General features: G+C 31.2%; 3 protein-coding genes across 4 annotated transcripts in view; 2 read left to right on the top strand and 1 right to left on the bottom strand.

Annotated features, from left to right (window-relative positions):
* LOC145316261 (tryptophan--tRNA ligase, cytoplasmic-like) overlaps positions 1-17113 on the top strand; it is a 309384-nt gene that overhangs the window by 129264 nt on the left and 163007 nt on the right. The gene's annotated exons all lie outside the window — the stretch shown is intronic.
* The window catches only part of Ufm1 (Ubiquitin-fold modifier 1), a 268608-nt gene that overhangs the window by 93818 nt on the left and 157677 nt on the right, over positions 1-17113 (top strand). The gene's annotated exons all lie outside the window — the stretch shown is intronic.
* Cals (calsyntenin 1) overlaps positions 9793-17113 on the bottom strand; it is an 82521-nt gene continuing 75200 nt past the window's right edge. Inside the window, exon 8 of the mRNA XM_080156681.1 lies at positions 9793-12309. Within this exon, the coding sequence (XP_080012807.1) occupies positions 12118-12309 (192 nt within the window). The 3' untranslated portion in view covers positions 9793-12117. The remainder of the gene's footprint in view (positions 12310-17113) is intronic.

The raw sequence follows: 17113 nt of genomic DNA on the forward strand, positions 1-17113 counted from the left end.
GAAATTAATTCCCACTTGCTGTCTGTTTTTTTTTCTTATTTCATACTTCCATTGAATCCAGTGCAGTAGCACGAGTAAATGCTCAACAAGATAAATTATAAGGTAGGTCCTTTTCTTGTGTTACATTAGAAATATGATTTATATTCGGCAATGATAGACTTGAAGTTTTGTCGTTTTGCTGCTAGCAGCTAATAAATCCATATAAATACTTTTTTATCTGCTAGCGGATTCGCCCCTAGCCTCTAGGGGGCTTCGCCCCATTAGGTAATTTTTAAAAATAATTCTGGTGCTGCGCCCATAATTTATGTGAAGTAGTTTCCCCAGAATTTTTTTTGGGGGGGACCACAGGACCATTAGGTATATACCCTGAAGAGTAGAATCCAATCGGTTTAGTAGTTACCGAGATCTTAAGGGACGGACATACAGACAGATATCAAGCTACTTTGTATTATTAGATAGTTTTACTCAGGTAGCCTATCCATGATACTCGTGGTTGATGTGATGTTAGGCAGCAGTATCGGCGCCACATTAACCTTGCATGGATTATGTTCAGGATTAGTGCATAATCTGCAGCTTAATTGTCCTACACACAACCCGGGTGTTCAATCATTTGAGAAAAACAATAGAGGGGGAAGGGATTCAATAAATGTATGTCCCCACCCGAGGACCCTGTGCCGACTTTCAATGGGCCTTAGAAAAGCATCCAATAGCGTCGGGAAACAGCTAGTCACTACAAAAGAGCAGAAAGCAAATTTGCTAGCACAAGAAAAAGATCCTAAACAGAGGCAGCCTGGTAGTTTTAGATTTTTAGATTGCAAGCCTTTTCTACTTTTAGGGTCGGTCTATCTTGCTGTCTGTCTTTCTGTTTGCCAGTATGGCGGTCCGTCTGTCTGTCCTTCTATCTGTCCGTCTGTCTGTCCGTCCGTCTGTCTTTCCGTCTGTCCGTCCGTCTGTCTGTCCGTCCATCTGTCACTCCGTACGTCCGTCCGTCTGTCTGTCTTTCTGTCCGTCTTTCTGTCTGTCTTTCTGTCCGTCTTTCTGTCTGTCTTTCTGTCTGTCTTTCTGTCTGTCTTTCTATATTTCTGTCTGTCTGTCTGTCTGTTCGTCTATCTGTCAGTAGAATCATAATCCGTGGTTTAAATGGCGATTCTTTAATGTTTTAATTAATCTGTATTAAGTAATGGACACACTTTAAATTTAAAGATTGCCCGCTTTAAAAGAAATAGTGTGTACATGATGGAACACCGCACAAACTATATCTTACGTTTATGCTAATGTCATTGCTGCACTATGCTTTGGTTGTAGCGATTATACTCTACTATTATTATTTGTATGTATGTCTGTAAGATGTTAACCACAATTAATTTGTTCAGCACAAGTATGCCTTAATAATTGATTTTAGGTTCTCTGATAAACATTATTAGGTATCCAAGATAAACTTTAAATTACTCTGCTACAGTATTGAAAGCAGGGAGTAAGGGAGGGGACAATGAGCAATTAATTCAATTTAAGAGGGTTCGCTGAAAAGCAATGAAAACCAGATTTATCAAGAAAATTTTACCAAAATTGTAAAGGGATCATGGTAACCTAATTTAGAACAAAATTAGTTCTAAGAAAAAAAATCATTTACTTGAAAATTAAATTATCAACACATCACAATGTAGTAAACATTCTGTAATTAATCACTAGAAAAATCTTGTTTAGAACTACCTCAACCCTTCTCATATATTTATAACTGACACGTAAATTCAAGCGGTTCTTAAATTGAAATGACATTTTCTGGGAAAAAATATTTGTTAAAACCAACCATAAATAACAAATTTTTCTGTCTGCATATTCAAAACTAGCTCAGCTAGTTAGCGGGGCATTGATGCATTGATGCACATTCCCTTTAAGCCAGTACCCAAAGTCTGAGACTCCTAAAAATTGAATATTCGATCCATTGTCCCCTCCCTTACTCCCTGATTGAAAGGTTGACTTAAGGGATAAGACATTAAAATCAGAATTGATATGAATCCCCAATTATGATAAACATAATAATTACATAATTAATTAAAGATGGCATGTTCAGAAAATGTGTGATAATTAACATAAAGTCTGTTCACATTTTATCTTTTTTGCCGATTTAAAAAAAATATAATTGCCCTGAAACGGTAGGACAAACGGACATTGAAACTTGTATAATATCAGAACTGAATAATCAGAATATAAATGTAAAAGAATCGAAGCAAAATTGTAAGTAAAATTGTTAGAAAACTGCTTGATACAGAATAATGTTTATGGACATACTTACAACTTTAGGATTTGATTATAGAGTTGCTTCGCTTATCAAATTGTACTTTGTTGTCCCAGGAATCAGTATACCAAAAATCAGATCAATCGGATTATTAGATCACATAAAAATTAGTAGTTAAAAAAGTAAAAAAAAATCAACATGTTTAAAATGTACGTATGGACATTCTGGTAATGTTTATAAAGTTGCCACGCTTTCTAAATTATACCTAACTACTACAGAAATCACCTTGCAAAGTTTGAAATCAATAGGACAATTCTAACATGCCTAAATTAACGAAAAAAGCTATCCTCTACGGACGGACGTACGGATGGACCGACCCTAATTTTAGAAAAGCTTAGCTTTTAAAAAGCGTCAAGTCTTTAAACATTACAAAACATAGGAGTGTAGATTTTTTGTTCATACTTCTAACATTCAAGAACTTTTCTATATTTGTGATGATTTTACATGATAAGCTTCGACTTGGTTGATATTGCCATTCTTGGTATAAAGTGTGTGTGTGCGTTTGTAAATGTGTGTGTGTGTGTGCAGAATGAATTCTTTAAAAGGATAATTTCCTTAATAATGACTCGAGAACTTTTTGTCTGATAGATCTTTTTATAGGTTTAATCATTGTACCTTATATAAAAAGACCCCCAGAATTAGAATATATTAGAATACTTTAATGGCATGTAAACGTTATGAATGGAATTAATTGACAGAAAAAAATACATATTACCTGTTATTTTTAAACCTTTTTTCTTATATTTTGGTTTGTGAAAAAGATAAGAACACCTGCCATGTTATAATATTTTTGTAATACTCATTGTTTATGCGCAATTATATGTAATGAACAAATGAATATAGAATATACGTGGATATTATGACATGGTTGCTAACATGGAACACATTTATTGGTCAGGGGGTGGATTGCGAGTTTCACTTTATCAAAGTGCATGAAAATCGTGTGTAACATCCAAGTAAAAATATTTTCATTAAAACATATGCATCTTCAAATTGCTTTTCGTTTCATCTTGTTGTGTTATGACCGTACACGTTCTTGTTTGGAGTTTAAATTTGAAAGTATTTACAGATATTTAAATTTTAATATTTGAGTAAACAACCACGGGGGAGGATATTCTATAATTCTATTTTGTTTGACCTATTTAGATATATCTCTATACTGTGTACACCATGCTAAATTTAATCCGTAAGGGATAGTTCCATGATAAGGATAGAAAGTTTTTTTTTGTTTAAGCAAAGCTTTTCTATATTTAGGGTCGGCTCTTGTCCTATCGATAGGGTCGACTGCATGGTGATTCCTCTAGTAGTTAGGTACGATTTAGAAAGCGTAGCAACTCTATATACTATAATTAAGTCCTAGAAATGTAAATATGTCCTTAAACATTATTCTGTATATAAACAGTTTTGCAATAAATTTACTTACAATTTTGTTTCGACTTATTTTATAAATAATGTTTAAGATAATTACCATTATTACCGTAACAAAGTAGGTTTAAAAATAAGTTAGCTTAATTTTTTTCAACAAAAATATTGGATTATACACTTGTGAAATAGCTATTCTTTAAAATAGCGGCAGTACCCCTAGCATCCAGACAAAACAAAACTGGAAACAGCGGAGGTGGGATCTTAAAGGACAAATATTAAAATATAATATGATGCAGTAAGATTTATTTGATTTGACGATTCAGTAGATCTAAACAATTAAACCATTTAATCATTAAAAACTTAAACTTTTGAATGGATCAAGACGCTAATTATATTAACTAATGAACAACCTCTCATGGAACGACCCCTGCAGCCAAATCCTGACTTAAATGTTATCTTATCAGTTGGATGGTTGAAGAAGAAGTAATGTTGTTGGATCTCTTAAATAATCAGGGGCGTGCACACTATATTTGCTGAAGGGGGGAAAGAAAATCGCTCAAAAATTTAACACTAGAAAAATAGCAACAAAAATCTCTCCTCTAGGTAGACCGTTACAATGGATATAGAATACACGTAGATATTATGACAGTAAATTATTCTTGTCAATATAGGTTGCTAACATGGACATCATTTATCGGCCAGTTGGAGGGGAGGGTACATGATATTCTGGTGTAGGATCCAAGTAATAAAAAATCCATTACTGATGCCTATATAAACTTTTGGGTTTCTGGCCAGGAATTGCTTACTTTGTTAAAAACACCATAAATATATATTTTTATCGGTGTACAAACACCTGTGAAAATCACCAAAACCCACCCCCCCTCCCCCATCGCATGTGAACGCCTTTGATAGAAAATGTTCTGGAATTTTGTAAAAGACAGGTTTTTACATAGTTTTAAAATATATTGTGTAAGTGCAAAACTGCATTCCACAGTTACAATTCACATATTCCTTTGTGGAGGGTACAACTTCCCTCCAACCAAACGACCCCTAAATTTTAATGTGCTTGTTAGTATTTTTTACATCGTCAATGAATCAAAATAGTTTCAATACATTAGATTGTAGATTTCATGTCATATCAATAAAATAATGAATGTCGATAATATGTCAGGCATTATCAGTTTCATTAAAAGTCTAATATTTCAAGTCGACACATTACATTAATGTTTGACATTCTTAGTTTTACAATCAATTTTATACTAATGTTCCTAAATACCTAGTAGAATGCAGGGCTCGGCAGCCTGTATCCGCCTCAGGAAAATAAACCTTTCACAATTTATATAATCAGTTGGGACTCTAACCCAAATATGGCAATCTCTCCTTTCAACAAAATTTCAAAGCATCCAAAGAGGTTTAAATTTGAGGCTTAGTCGCGGCTGCCGTGGCCTAGCAGAGGTGGATACAACTTTAGTTGTAACTTTTTCTATTATTAAAAAAAAAAGGGGAAATAAGCATTCCACTTGTAACTATAGAGAAAGTATTCTTACATTTTCCATTTAAACTGATGAAAGTACTCTTTCTTTTTCAACGCTATACGATCCAAAAAAATACCTCCTTTGCGGAAAAAAAGATATAGAGCGTTCAATGGCATAATGACAATTTTTATACAAGTTTGGGAATCGAAAATGATAATTAAATTAATACCACACGAATTTCATCTTTACATTTGTGAGTTTTATGATTTTTCATATAGAATTTATTTATGATAAAAATTTGAAGTCCAGCTTTAGTATCTATATGGTTTCATAATAGAGATAGGTTAGGTTAAAATGAGCCTAATCATTAGACTGGTTTAGATTTTTATTAGGCTGTTGATAAGTGTATTGTAAATAAAAAGATAAATTTAACATTTCAGTGAAACTGATTTGTTATACGATTGAACTTTCGTGGATTTTGTCTCGCGGAATTAAAGTGAGATAGCAAAGTTTTAAACTTTTATTCCTTTTTTTCCTTTAAATACAAAGAAATATACAAAAAGTATTGTAAACTTTATTTTCATTCATTCTATACATCTAATTAATTAATTTTGTTAAATCCATACAATAGACACAGTCTGAAGCTTAGGATTTCAATAACTACTGATTTATTTATCCTTTTCAGGGGATCTTTTTGTGGTCCTGGGATAAATAGACTATTTTATTTTTATACTTAAGCCTTGGAATGGTTTTAGGCTATACCTCTACATTCTTCTTGGTCTCCCTTTATATACAGAGCCTTTCTATAAACCTTCGCAGGACCTATGAGAAGCTACACTGTAAAGGAGAAATATATCAGCTCAGCATTTCAGTTAGCGAGATCCTTCAGCACAAAAAAATAGACGCACAGAGATCCTGTTACTTTAAAATAAGGATTAAATATATTTGAGAAATGTATTTTATTTTTGGAGGTTGATGTCTCTTGATATGTGTTGATGTGTCTCAACACAAATCTAATTTTCTCCTCAGATTTATCTCTTCAGGGTTCACGTTTCCAAACAATATGTGTGCTACCTCAGGGATCTACAGGGATAAGACAAAGGCCGATAAATTGGTTTATATGATAATACACAAAATTACCCTTTCTGTAGATTACAATTATTGGTTGAAACATTTGAAACTTAATGAACAAACCATTAAAAGTCCCCAAAGTTGTTAAGCCAACGAATAAGAAAACGTTATCCTAAAACTTTGGAAACTTGTGTAATTAACACAGGCCAATGTCCCCTCCCTCCCTGATGTGTACTGGAGTAGTTGGATGTATGTTTCGCCAGAAAAGTGACTATTCATGACTTATAAACGACATTTACATGGTATTTAGGGCGAACTTGACGACACCCATGCCGGTAGATAAATAATAAAGTAAAAATTTGATAATAACCCATTTCAAGAAATCATTTAAAGGATATCACTACTTACAAAAAAAACAAGGATGACAACGTCCATAAAAGCGAAGCTCTGAAATGGAAGGACAAAAGAACATCAACACTAGTAGAGTGTCAGAACTGAATAAACTGAATATTAATGGATAAGCTTATATGTACACAATCGTAAGTAAAACTATTTTAATACATGATACTGTTTAAAAACATACTGACGTTTTTAGGACTTGATTATAGAGATGCTTCGCTTATCACATTGTACCTTGTTGAAATAGGAATCAGTAATCAAAGTATCAGATGAGTAGGATAATTTTAACATACAGAAAATTTGTTGTCAAAAAAGTAAAAAATTCTAACCTGTTTAAATTAACGAAAAGAGCTAACTGTAACGGACGGACGTAGGGACCGATCCTAATTATAGAAAAACCTCGCTTTTAAAACTTCATTAAAAAAATAATTTGAAGAAGCGCTGTCTTTCTTTTAAAAAGTTACAAGTCAACAACCTAATATTTATAATTATATTTACAAATTACTATTTAGGTTTAATTTCTGCTTTTATTTTTTTTTCATATTAATATGTACCATAATATATATTTCTTGTATTATTTTGTGCACAAAAAAAACGTGGGAAGCTTAATGCAAAGCCGCGCATTTTTATTGCAACTTGGCTTCGGATTGGACAAAATTGATCAATACTCCAGATTTCAATGACCTACGCACCTTTTTGGAGATGATGAGTTCCAATTATGTTTTGGCGGCTGATTAACATTGCAGCTGCGGCAGCCAATCCCTGCTTTAATTTTCCTTATTACTATGACTACAACTGACATATTTTGTTAGATAACTGAAACCAAACTCAATTCTCCTCATTGGTGTTCACTGTTCATACATTTACGCATAAGTTATTAGATAATCATTTAGCAAAGTGTTGTATGTTTCTTTTTATAAAGACAAAAGTTTCAGAGAGAGCGGGGACAATGAGCTGTTTATTTCACTAGTCCTCAAATTTTTATAATATCGTTTTCTTTTTTATTGGCTTAGCAACCCTGGGGACTTTAGTGAATTTTGATTGGTTGGTTTTTGAGTTGAGTGTTCAAACGTTTCAACCATTAATTTTAATTTTCAGTAAAAGTAAATTTTGTGTATCATCATTGGGGATGTACCACAATTTATCGGCTACAATCTTATCCCTCTATGTCATTTTTTAACCAATAACGTAGTCGCACTGTGTTATTTTTTTTCTTAATTATGTTAGTTAGAATTCTTGTATTATTCCTTGATTATTATTTTAAAAATTATTTTTAGATTATTATTTTAGAAAGCTGTAGCCGGAAAATTTTTTTCTTTTAATATGATTTCACAGTAATTTATTTCTTTGTGATGTAGCTCTAATCAAACACCCATGTCCAATACCGCGTGATTTTGATCTGAGATAAAGCTTCCATGAAAATTCTTTTTCATTCTTCCACTTTTTTCTTTTTAAGGAGCCTTATTTTTCTTTACATTTTTATTATAATCTTTTAAAACCTTTCCAGCTTTTCATTTTTTGATACAATATTATTTGTATCCAATTAATCGATATAATATTACTTGTATGTTTCACCAGATTTTCATGTACTCCAATAAAGTAATACTCGCATCTGGCTAAAATGACGATACCCCACATCCCCTACACTACTGGATGAACGAACTAACCAATAAAGCTTAATATCTAAACAATGGATTTATTACTACTTGGATCTTACACCAGATAATCATGCACTCTAATAAAGTGAAACTTGTAGCTGAGTGACATAATGATCCACCCGTTTTACCCCATCCCCTCACTTCTAGTGTATGATCGAACTGACCAATAAGTGATCTCCATTTTAGCAAATTAAATTGACGAAATTTTTTCCCTGTCAATATATCCACATATTCTATATCCATTATCCAATCTAAACTAAACAAAGAAACAAACTGCAGCAAATGTATAGATAAAATTTATTATTCATAAACAATCTACAATAGTTTCAACTAAAACCCTACAAAAGCTTGTTTCAACTTTGCAAAATTGAAATTTCTACGCTTTTCCCAAAACATTTATTGGCGTGGAATTTTTCATGATCAAATCACAAGAAACTTTTTTTTCAACTTTCGATTTTTCAATTTTACAAAGTTTTTTTTTAAATAAAACAATTGACCAGAATGTATAGAAAGCTTCAAGTTTCAAAATACAAAAGAAAATGTTAACAAAAAAGTTTAATTTTCCCATTTCTATTCATGTATTAATTATCTATAATACAAAGTAGAACGATGTCTGTCTGTCCGTCTGTCCGTCTGTCCGTCTGTCTGTCCGTCTGAAGCTTAAGATCTCGGTAACCACTGAACCGAATGGGCTCTACTCTTCAGGGAATATACCTACTGGTCCTGTGGTGGTTTTAAGATATTTTCTTGAGGGGTGGGACACCCCTAACCCCCCCAAAAACAAAAAAAATCCCCCCCTTAGGGGAGACTTCAACGTCAAATAAGGTGGTATCGTACATAAAAAATTAAATTTAACAAACAAAAACATTTAAAGTGCCACTAGAGGCCTCTAGGGGCGTAGCCGCTAGTAGATAAATAATTAAACATTTATAATATTACTTCTGGTTCAATGTTTTCTATTATCTACATTAATAAATTGTTTAGTGTTTGTTACAGCAAGAACCTAATAACATTATTGACAGTAAGTATGGCTTCGAAACCAATTAATATCCCCTGGATTAGAACCGGTTCTCAGACATTCTAAAAAATCATTTATAGCATCGTATAACAGTTAACATTCCAGAAGTATTAACATAAAATTCTTGAGATTAAAACAGTTTTGTTAGACTGGGCGTTTTAAACTGACTGTAATCTTATAACTTTTTATCTTAATGTCCGCGGAAAGTGTCTATAATACGATGCTATAAATAACTAATAATGTTAGTGATAGTTCTTACACTCTAAAAGAAAAATTAACCAAAGTTCTAAAAAGTTGCATTGTGTGTTTATATATCATATTTATATGTGAAAGAGTGTGCCCTTATTACATCCAGTTTTTACACTTCCACTGCGTTTTTCTTAAAAATTAACAGATTGTAATTAATTCTAAGTGTTTTTATAATAAAATTCTAAAAAAAGATTAAATAACAATTATATATATACTTTTAATGGTTCAGTTCCTAATATATCAATTAATTAGATTGAAAAGTCAATAAGAAAAATCATTTATTAAATAAGCTCAAATACATATATTTGCCTAAGAAAGGGGGAAAAATGAGTACTTTGATAAGTGATTCCTAGAAAACATGTTGCCTTTTTTCTTACAATTACAATCATCAATAATGGATATTTATTTTTTATGTACATTATTAGTATGGCTTTCTTTCATATTTGTTCTTTGTGTGTGTTTTAGTGTGTGTGTGTGTGTGTGTGAGTTTGTGTAGGGTGTAGTTAGTGTAATACAGGTATATACTTTTTTATGCTAGATCATTTTCACATACACTTTAAATATATTTTTACTTAATAAGTTTATGACTTAGTTAGTGGTTAATAAAATCATTTTTACATTATTTTAAAAGTATTTTTTGCTTATTTAAAGGTTCATACAAAAAAAGTTTTTTTCTACATCAATTAAATTTTAAATTAAACAATTCTTAGTTTTTTATTTATTGTTACAACAAATATGCTTAAACATAAGCAGATGAGATCTATAAATTAATAATGGCAAAAGGACTGACTTGGGTTATTTTACAACTACACAATGTTAATATTTTATGAATGCTCTACAACAATTTTAAAACTTTATAAAGTATGATCATTATTCAAATAAAGATGCCATTCTTAACAAAGTTTTAATAAAGTCACATCAACTATACATTGCAGTTAGTATCTTTTAACATTTGGATTATAACAATTAATACATCTATAGAAATTTTAAAATAAAATTAAGTGTAGATTTTATTGGTTGATTAGAAAATTAGAAAATCCATGTGTTTGTATATAATATTTTCAGGAAAAGTTACAGAAAAGCTTTAAAAATGTTGAAATAAAATTAGTTTTAGATTAATTATTAATTATATGTTGGTATATTCATTAATATAAATTGTGATAACCTAATTATTGTGAGACGTCTTTTTCTGTAACTTTTCCTTAAGGCTGGCCTTAATATGCTTGGGTGTTGCTTGGTGATATGTACACTAATATTTCACATAAATATAAAATAGAAATTAAAAAGTATTTCATGCTTAAAATGACAACATTTTTAGTTTTAGAATAATATCAATTGATTGATGGCAAGAAATAATTAATTATAATATTGGTTTTTATAAAATAAAAAGAGTATTTCTGGATTGAAGAGGATCTCGAGACAATAATTTATCCCTGTCAGCTACCATACAAGAAATTGATATTATCCTAAACCCGCAAATTGTAAATAATAAAAAAAAAGTAATTTCCAGTATCGCTTTGACACCGATTAATATCCGGTGGATTAAAACCGGTTCTCAGTCATACTAAAAAATTATGTATAGCATCGCATTATATCCAGTTTTCTACGAATATAAAAATGTACAATCATACGAATAAAATCATTTATTTAACCCGTGCCTTTGGCATCTCGGTACTAAAAGAACTAGTTTTAATCTTTTAATTGTACAATTTTATATCCGCGGAAAGCTGTTTATAATACGATGCGATAAATAACTATTAATACACTGTCATGTCCCTATATGTTAATCTATAAAATTTTGCATTATTGCTTTTCTCATATTTTTTTTAGAAGAAAAAACAAAATTTTTGTCATCATTGGTAAAATGAATCATGGTGGCTAAAAAAAAGTATGCATCACAATAGTTTTTAAACTGACATTTTATGTGGACATTTTTATTGATAAATAAATTTGAACTTTAAAGATTTTTTTTCAAAGTAATGTCAATTTATTAACATAAAAAATTAGGTGATATGCTTATTAATTTGAAAACTGTTTATTTAGGCCTAAATTCTAATACAAATTGTGTGACCAGACCAGAGGCGTGGAATGCATAAATATTCACTTTTTTTAAAATGTTAATATAAATCTAGACATATATTACAGACAATTTGTCCATATACATAAGATCTGGTGGTTGTGTACGGATAGATAGGTAAATATTATAGCCTCATCTAATAAAACATACCATGCTTCATTGTAAATATTTACATCAAGTATGGATTTAGAATTGGCTTTCTGAATGTTAGTGTTTTTCCTTATAAATTAATGCATAAAAATTCAGAAATTTTGTCCAAGTTTAGGATTCTGTACATGAAAAGCTTTAGACAAAAATACCCTAAATTTTAGGTGCATTATTTTACAAGAAAGAACCCCTTTTTTGACCAGTAGTGAAGCTTTTTAAGTCACATTTTCTGCTCTTCTTTAATCTATTTGGTTTTGTTTTGCATCTTATCCTTCATGAATAATCATAACTGTGATCTTAAATTTTGTTAAACTGACTGGCTATCTTGATTCTTGATGAAATCATGATGCTGTTTGTTGTATTTACAAATCATTATCCCACTCTAGCCTGTGCCTGGTGGGAGCTCCGGCCACTCCATCTTCGTCATCATCATCATCATCGTCGGAGTCCGAGTCCTCCTCGTCACCATACAGCTCTTCATCAGACATGTCCTCCAGCTCGGAGTCTGTGGCGCGCAGGTTGGACGACGGAGACCCCCGGCTGCAGCCAAGATCCTGAAATAAAAAATAAAATATCAATAAATGCATTATTACTTGAATGTTCCACCAGAATTGAATGTTCTCTAATAGATTGATACCAGCAGCTGGCTAAAATCCCCCATTCACCCCCATTAACCCCATCGCCTTCTCTCCAACTGGGAAAACAAACTGACCAATAAATGATGTTCATGTTAGCAACCTAAATTGACGACAAATTTTCCCCACGTTTATTCTATAACCATTTTTACCATGAACATGGTAACGGGGTAATATATTTTGTTTTCGCATCTCCCAAAATATCATCAAATCAATTCCATAGTAATTAAAACCTATCATACATTTAAAATGAATAAATCATTCAGCCCCAAACGAAAGCTTTTCTTTAAAGGCAAATTATGTAGAAATTACTATTTGGTAAGCTAACTATTATTTTAGAATCAAAAATATCATTAAAAGTTTACACAGAGAGATAGTTGGAAAGAGAAAAATAATAAGAGGACACAACACATAGAGCTGTAAAATTTAAATGAAAATCCTTTGCAGAATAAAATGAATTTATATGATATGATAAGAGTGTGTGAATATGAATCTGTGTGTGTGTATGTTTATGTGTGTGTGTGTGTGTGTGTGTGTGTGTGTGTGTGTGTGTGTGTAAGTGCACTAAAAGCTGTGAAGGTGCTTATTGATGTGTCAGTTCCTCTATATTTAAACCTGCAGCACCATTCAGGACATCAGAGTCACAAATAAAGAGAACCAAAAACAAATATTCTTTAAAAGTAATGTCTATATCTTTGTACGGAAAGATGTCGCTATGGCTCTGCTTTACAGTGAAGCTTTATTTAGGTCCCCAGAAGGTTTTATATATACATCGGAGTAGGATACCTCAAACCATTCAAAGAGAAATCATCCATAGAAAAAAATACACCCTAAAAACTTATATTTCTTTTAGTAAAACTAAAATTTAAGGTGGTGGGATGACTTCCTCTACCCCCTCTTTAAAATGCCCCTAAAGGCCTATAGTGGATATTCTGGTATCCAAATATTGCAAGTAAATTGCATAATATAAGAACAAGGATGAAAACATCCATAAAAGCGAAGCACTGAAACGGTAGGACAAAAGGACAATAACACTTGTATAGTGTTAGAACTGAATAGTGATAATATAAATGTGTAAGAGTCAAAGCAAAAATGTAAGTAAATTTGTTGAAAAACTGCTTGATACAGGATAATGTTTATGGACATACTTACATTTTCAGGACTTGATTATTGAGTTGCATCTCTTATTACATTATACTTTGTTGTCCCAGGAATCAATATACCAAAAATCAGATCAATCCGATGATTAGATCACATAAAAATTTGTTGTTAAAAAAGTAAAAAAATCAACATGTTAAAAATGGACTTACGGACATTTTGGTAATGATTATAGAGTTGCTACGCTTTCTAAATCGTACCTTACTAAAGGAATCACCATGCAAAATTTGAAATCAATAGGACAATTCTAACATGCCTAAATAAACGAAAAAAGCTGTCCGTTACGGACGGACGTACGGACCGACCCTAATTATAGAAAAGCTTCGCTTTTAAAAATGATACTTACATTGTCTTAATGTTATTACTTTTAAGAATGAGGTAAAGATGATGAAAATTATAAAAAAGGAATTAAAAGTTTCAAAAAAATTTATTTTTATTTATTTACTTCATTAACATATTCCTAAATCCGTGATTTGATTGAATAAAAGTATGAGGTAGGATATTTGTCATATTATATTTTTACATCTGCCATTGACCTTTCTCTGACTCTTAGATCTATATAGTGACAAACAAAAGGATATATTATTACTTGAATCTTACACTTGATTATCATGTTCTCTAATAAAGTGAAACTTACAGCGGGCTAAAATAACGATTATTCCCTTTCACTATCTATCCCCCATTACACCCCTTCTAACGGATGAACGAACTGACCAATAAGTGACCAAGTTAGAGAGCTAAATTTACGTAAATTTTCATCTGTCAAAATATTCACATATATTCTACATCCGAGATGAAACATTAAAGATAAATACTTTTCATATGTTGTATAAATGATTATTTCTAGACCAGATTAAACTTTTTCTTTCAAGTTTAAATTCCATTAATGGATTTAAACTTGCATCAACAACCTCCTCTCCGTGGTTTTACATATTCATATTCAGAGCATTAAATACATTTACTTTACTTTTTTTTGCTGAAAAAGTAGATAGGTAATAAAATAATGGAACTTTTTTAGTAACTTCAGGCTTCTTTCAACCAAACTGTTGACTGAATAGTCTAATTATGCTGGTAAAAAAGTCACATGGCAGGACTCAGAAATACACAGGTTATACACAGCAAAAGTAAGCGTGATATGAAAAAAGGTTTAGCGTGTTATGTTTAGCTGTGATCTTTGCATATTACTTTTTGGGGATTTTTTATAAAAAAAAAGTTGTGTTATGATGTGCGCACTTAAAAAATAAATGTTATGTAAATCAAAATTAAGGCGTTTTTACTTTCAATACGCAAACTTTGTGCTATAAAGCTCAGGTTGTCTCATTGTATTTGTATTTGATTGATAATCTGTTACAATTGACTTTAGATTATACTGGTCCCCAAAGTTTTATACTAGCAGTGTCCAAACTCTTCCGCCATTAATTTCAATCTACAAAATGTGTGATTTTGTTTATCGTGATTGTGGGTGTATATCAATTTATCGTCTATTGTTTCATCATATGAATATTTCCGAAACATATTTAAGCTTGCTTAAAGATAATATTTTAGCCTTTAGGAGAGAGCGAAGGAGGTCATAAAAATAGCCCAAAACCACCCAAAAATATTTACAAAGCTTCCCTGAAAAGTACATACAATTAATCAGACAGGCAGTTTCCAGAGTCTTTAGCTTCAGACAATAAAAAAATCCTACTTTGATATAGGAATTAATTCTTCAATTAATTGTGTATTGGACGTATTCATTCTTGGCTAAGAACTAAGCTTCTGGGTGGTATCTTTATTTTGTTTAATTAAATCTTGGTTTTAGAGACATTCAAACCAAGTCAAGACTTAATAATTCCTAAAAGACAGAAAAGAAAGTTTAATAGTAGCGCAGCAACTCCATAAAAAGGGTATATCTATAACCTACTTTTTGTCCAAACTTCTATAAAGTAATAAAACAAAAAATCAAACATTTTATTGGTGTCAAAGACATAGATTTAAAACTATAATATTTTCTTTATTTGGGAATAGCCGCTAGAAATAAATATCTACGACACAAATCTGTAAATAAAAACTGAGAAAATCCACCAATTTCCAACTACTGCAAATAGTTAAAGGGTGATACACAGCAGATTATTAATGGAACTTATATCTTATATCATTTATTGTGCATTTGACATAAATCCTGAGTTTGATTGCGTTTTGAAAAATACTCTTTTAATAATTATAATCATGCTTTCCGGGGATATTCAAATGAAAAGTTATTAGATTAAAATCAGTTTTTTTAGCCCCGAGGAGCCGAAGGCCCTGGATAACAAAACTGGTAATAGTTTAATTATTTCAATATTCGTGGAAAATTGTCTGTAATACATACAATGCTATTCATGACTTTTCTGTATAGCTAAGAACCGTTTCTAATCCAGCGAATATTAATCGGTTTCGAAGTCATACTGGAATACCAAATTACTAATTCCAAAATGTTACAGACTTTTTGTCACCGTGGGAAGGTTTGTAATGAAAGAATGATGACCTAGTTTGACAAGATATTTAACAATTGACACGCGCAACCATTTCAACCTCAAATAAATACAACACACTTACTCAGACACACACAAATTCACCCACACACACACACATACACACAGAAAATCAGGGAGAAAGGGGACATTGAGCTGTTTATTAAACTAGTCCCCAAAGTTTTATAATAACGTTTACTTATTTGATGGCTTATCAACTTTGGAGACTTGCATTGGATTTGTATTAGTTGGTTTATTAAGTCGAGTGACAAATGTTACAAATACTAATTGTAATCTACATAACGGGTAATTTTGTGTATGATCATTTGGGATGTATGAAATTAGGATTTCTAGGAATGAGACTATGAATGATAAAATGATAAACATCCGCAATGATTATAAACAAAATTATCTTATTAGTTGTTTTTTTTTTTAAATTTGATTACAAGTGTAATTAAAAGTACAATGCCCCTCCCTTGAAAAATTTGTGCTGGATTTTGGATAATTTTACTTTCGAACCCCAAGAAGATAATAAATGCTAAATATCTATAACTCTTGAAGTTTAACATTTAATTAAGCATTCTCGTTAACACAGCAAATTTATATTTGACATGACAAATTTTCATTTAATTTGTTATATTTAAATCGATATATTATAACATGGATGTTGCACCATATTTTCAAGTACTTTAAATAAGTAATACTCGCATCTGGCTAAAATAACGATACCCTCCGTCCACGCCCTTTCTCCAATCCCTTCCCCTTCTACTAAATTGATGACAATTTTTTCACTGTCAATTTATCCACCTAAATCCATTTGTATTTATTTTATTAATAGAAAAATATTTTTAATGGGAAAAAGTTAATTTTTGAATATAATTTGTTTAAATCAGTTGATATTACATTTATTGAAATTAACTGTTTATAATTGATTTAACTTCTTCTAATGTATATATTGACGGAGAAAATTTGTCGTCAATATTTATAATATGGACCTCATTTATTGTCAGCTCATTCATCCAGTAGGAGGTGCAGGATGGGTAAAGGGAGTGTATGAGAGGTATCGTTTTTTA

Source organism: Acartia tonsa, chromosome 4, assembly GCF_053477335.1.
Source record: "Acartia tonsa isolate MP-2025a chromosome 4, ASM5347733v1, whole genome shotgun sequence".
NCBI lineage: Eukaryota > Metazoa > Arthropoda > Copepoda > Calanoida > Acartiidae > Acartia > Acartia tonsa.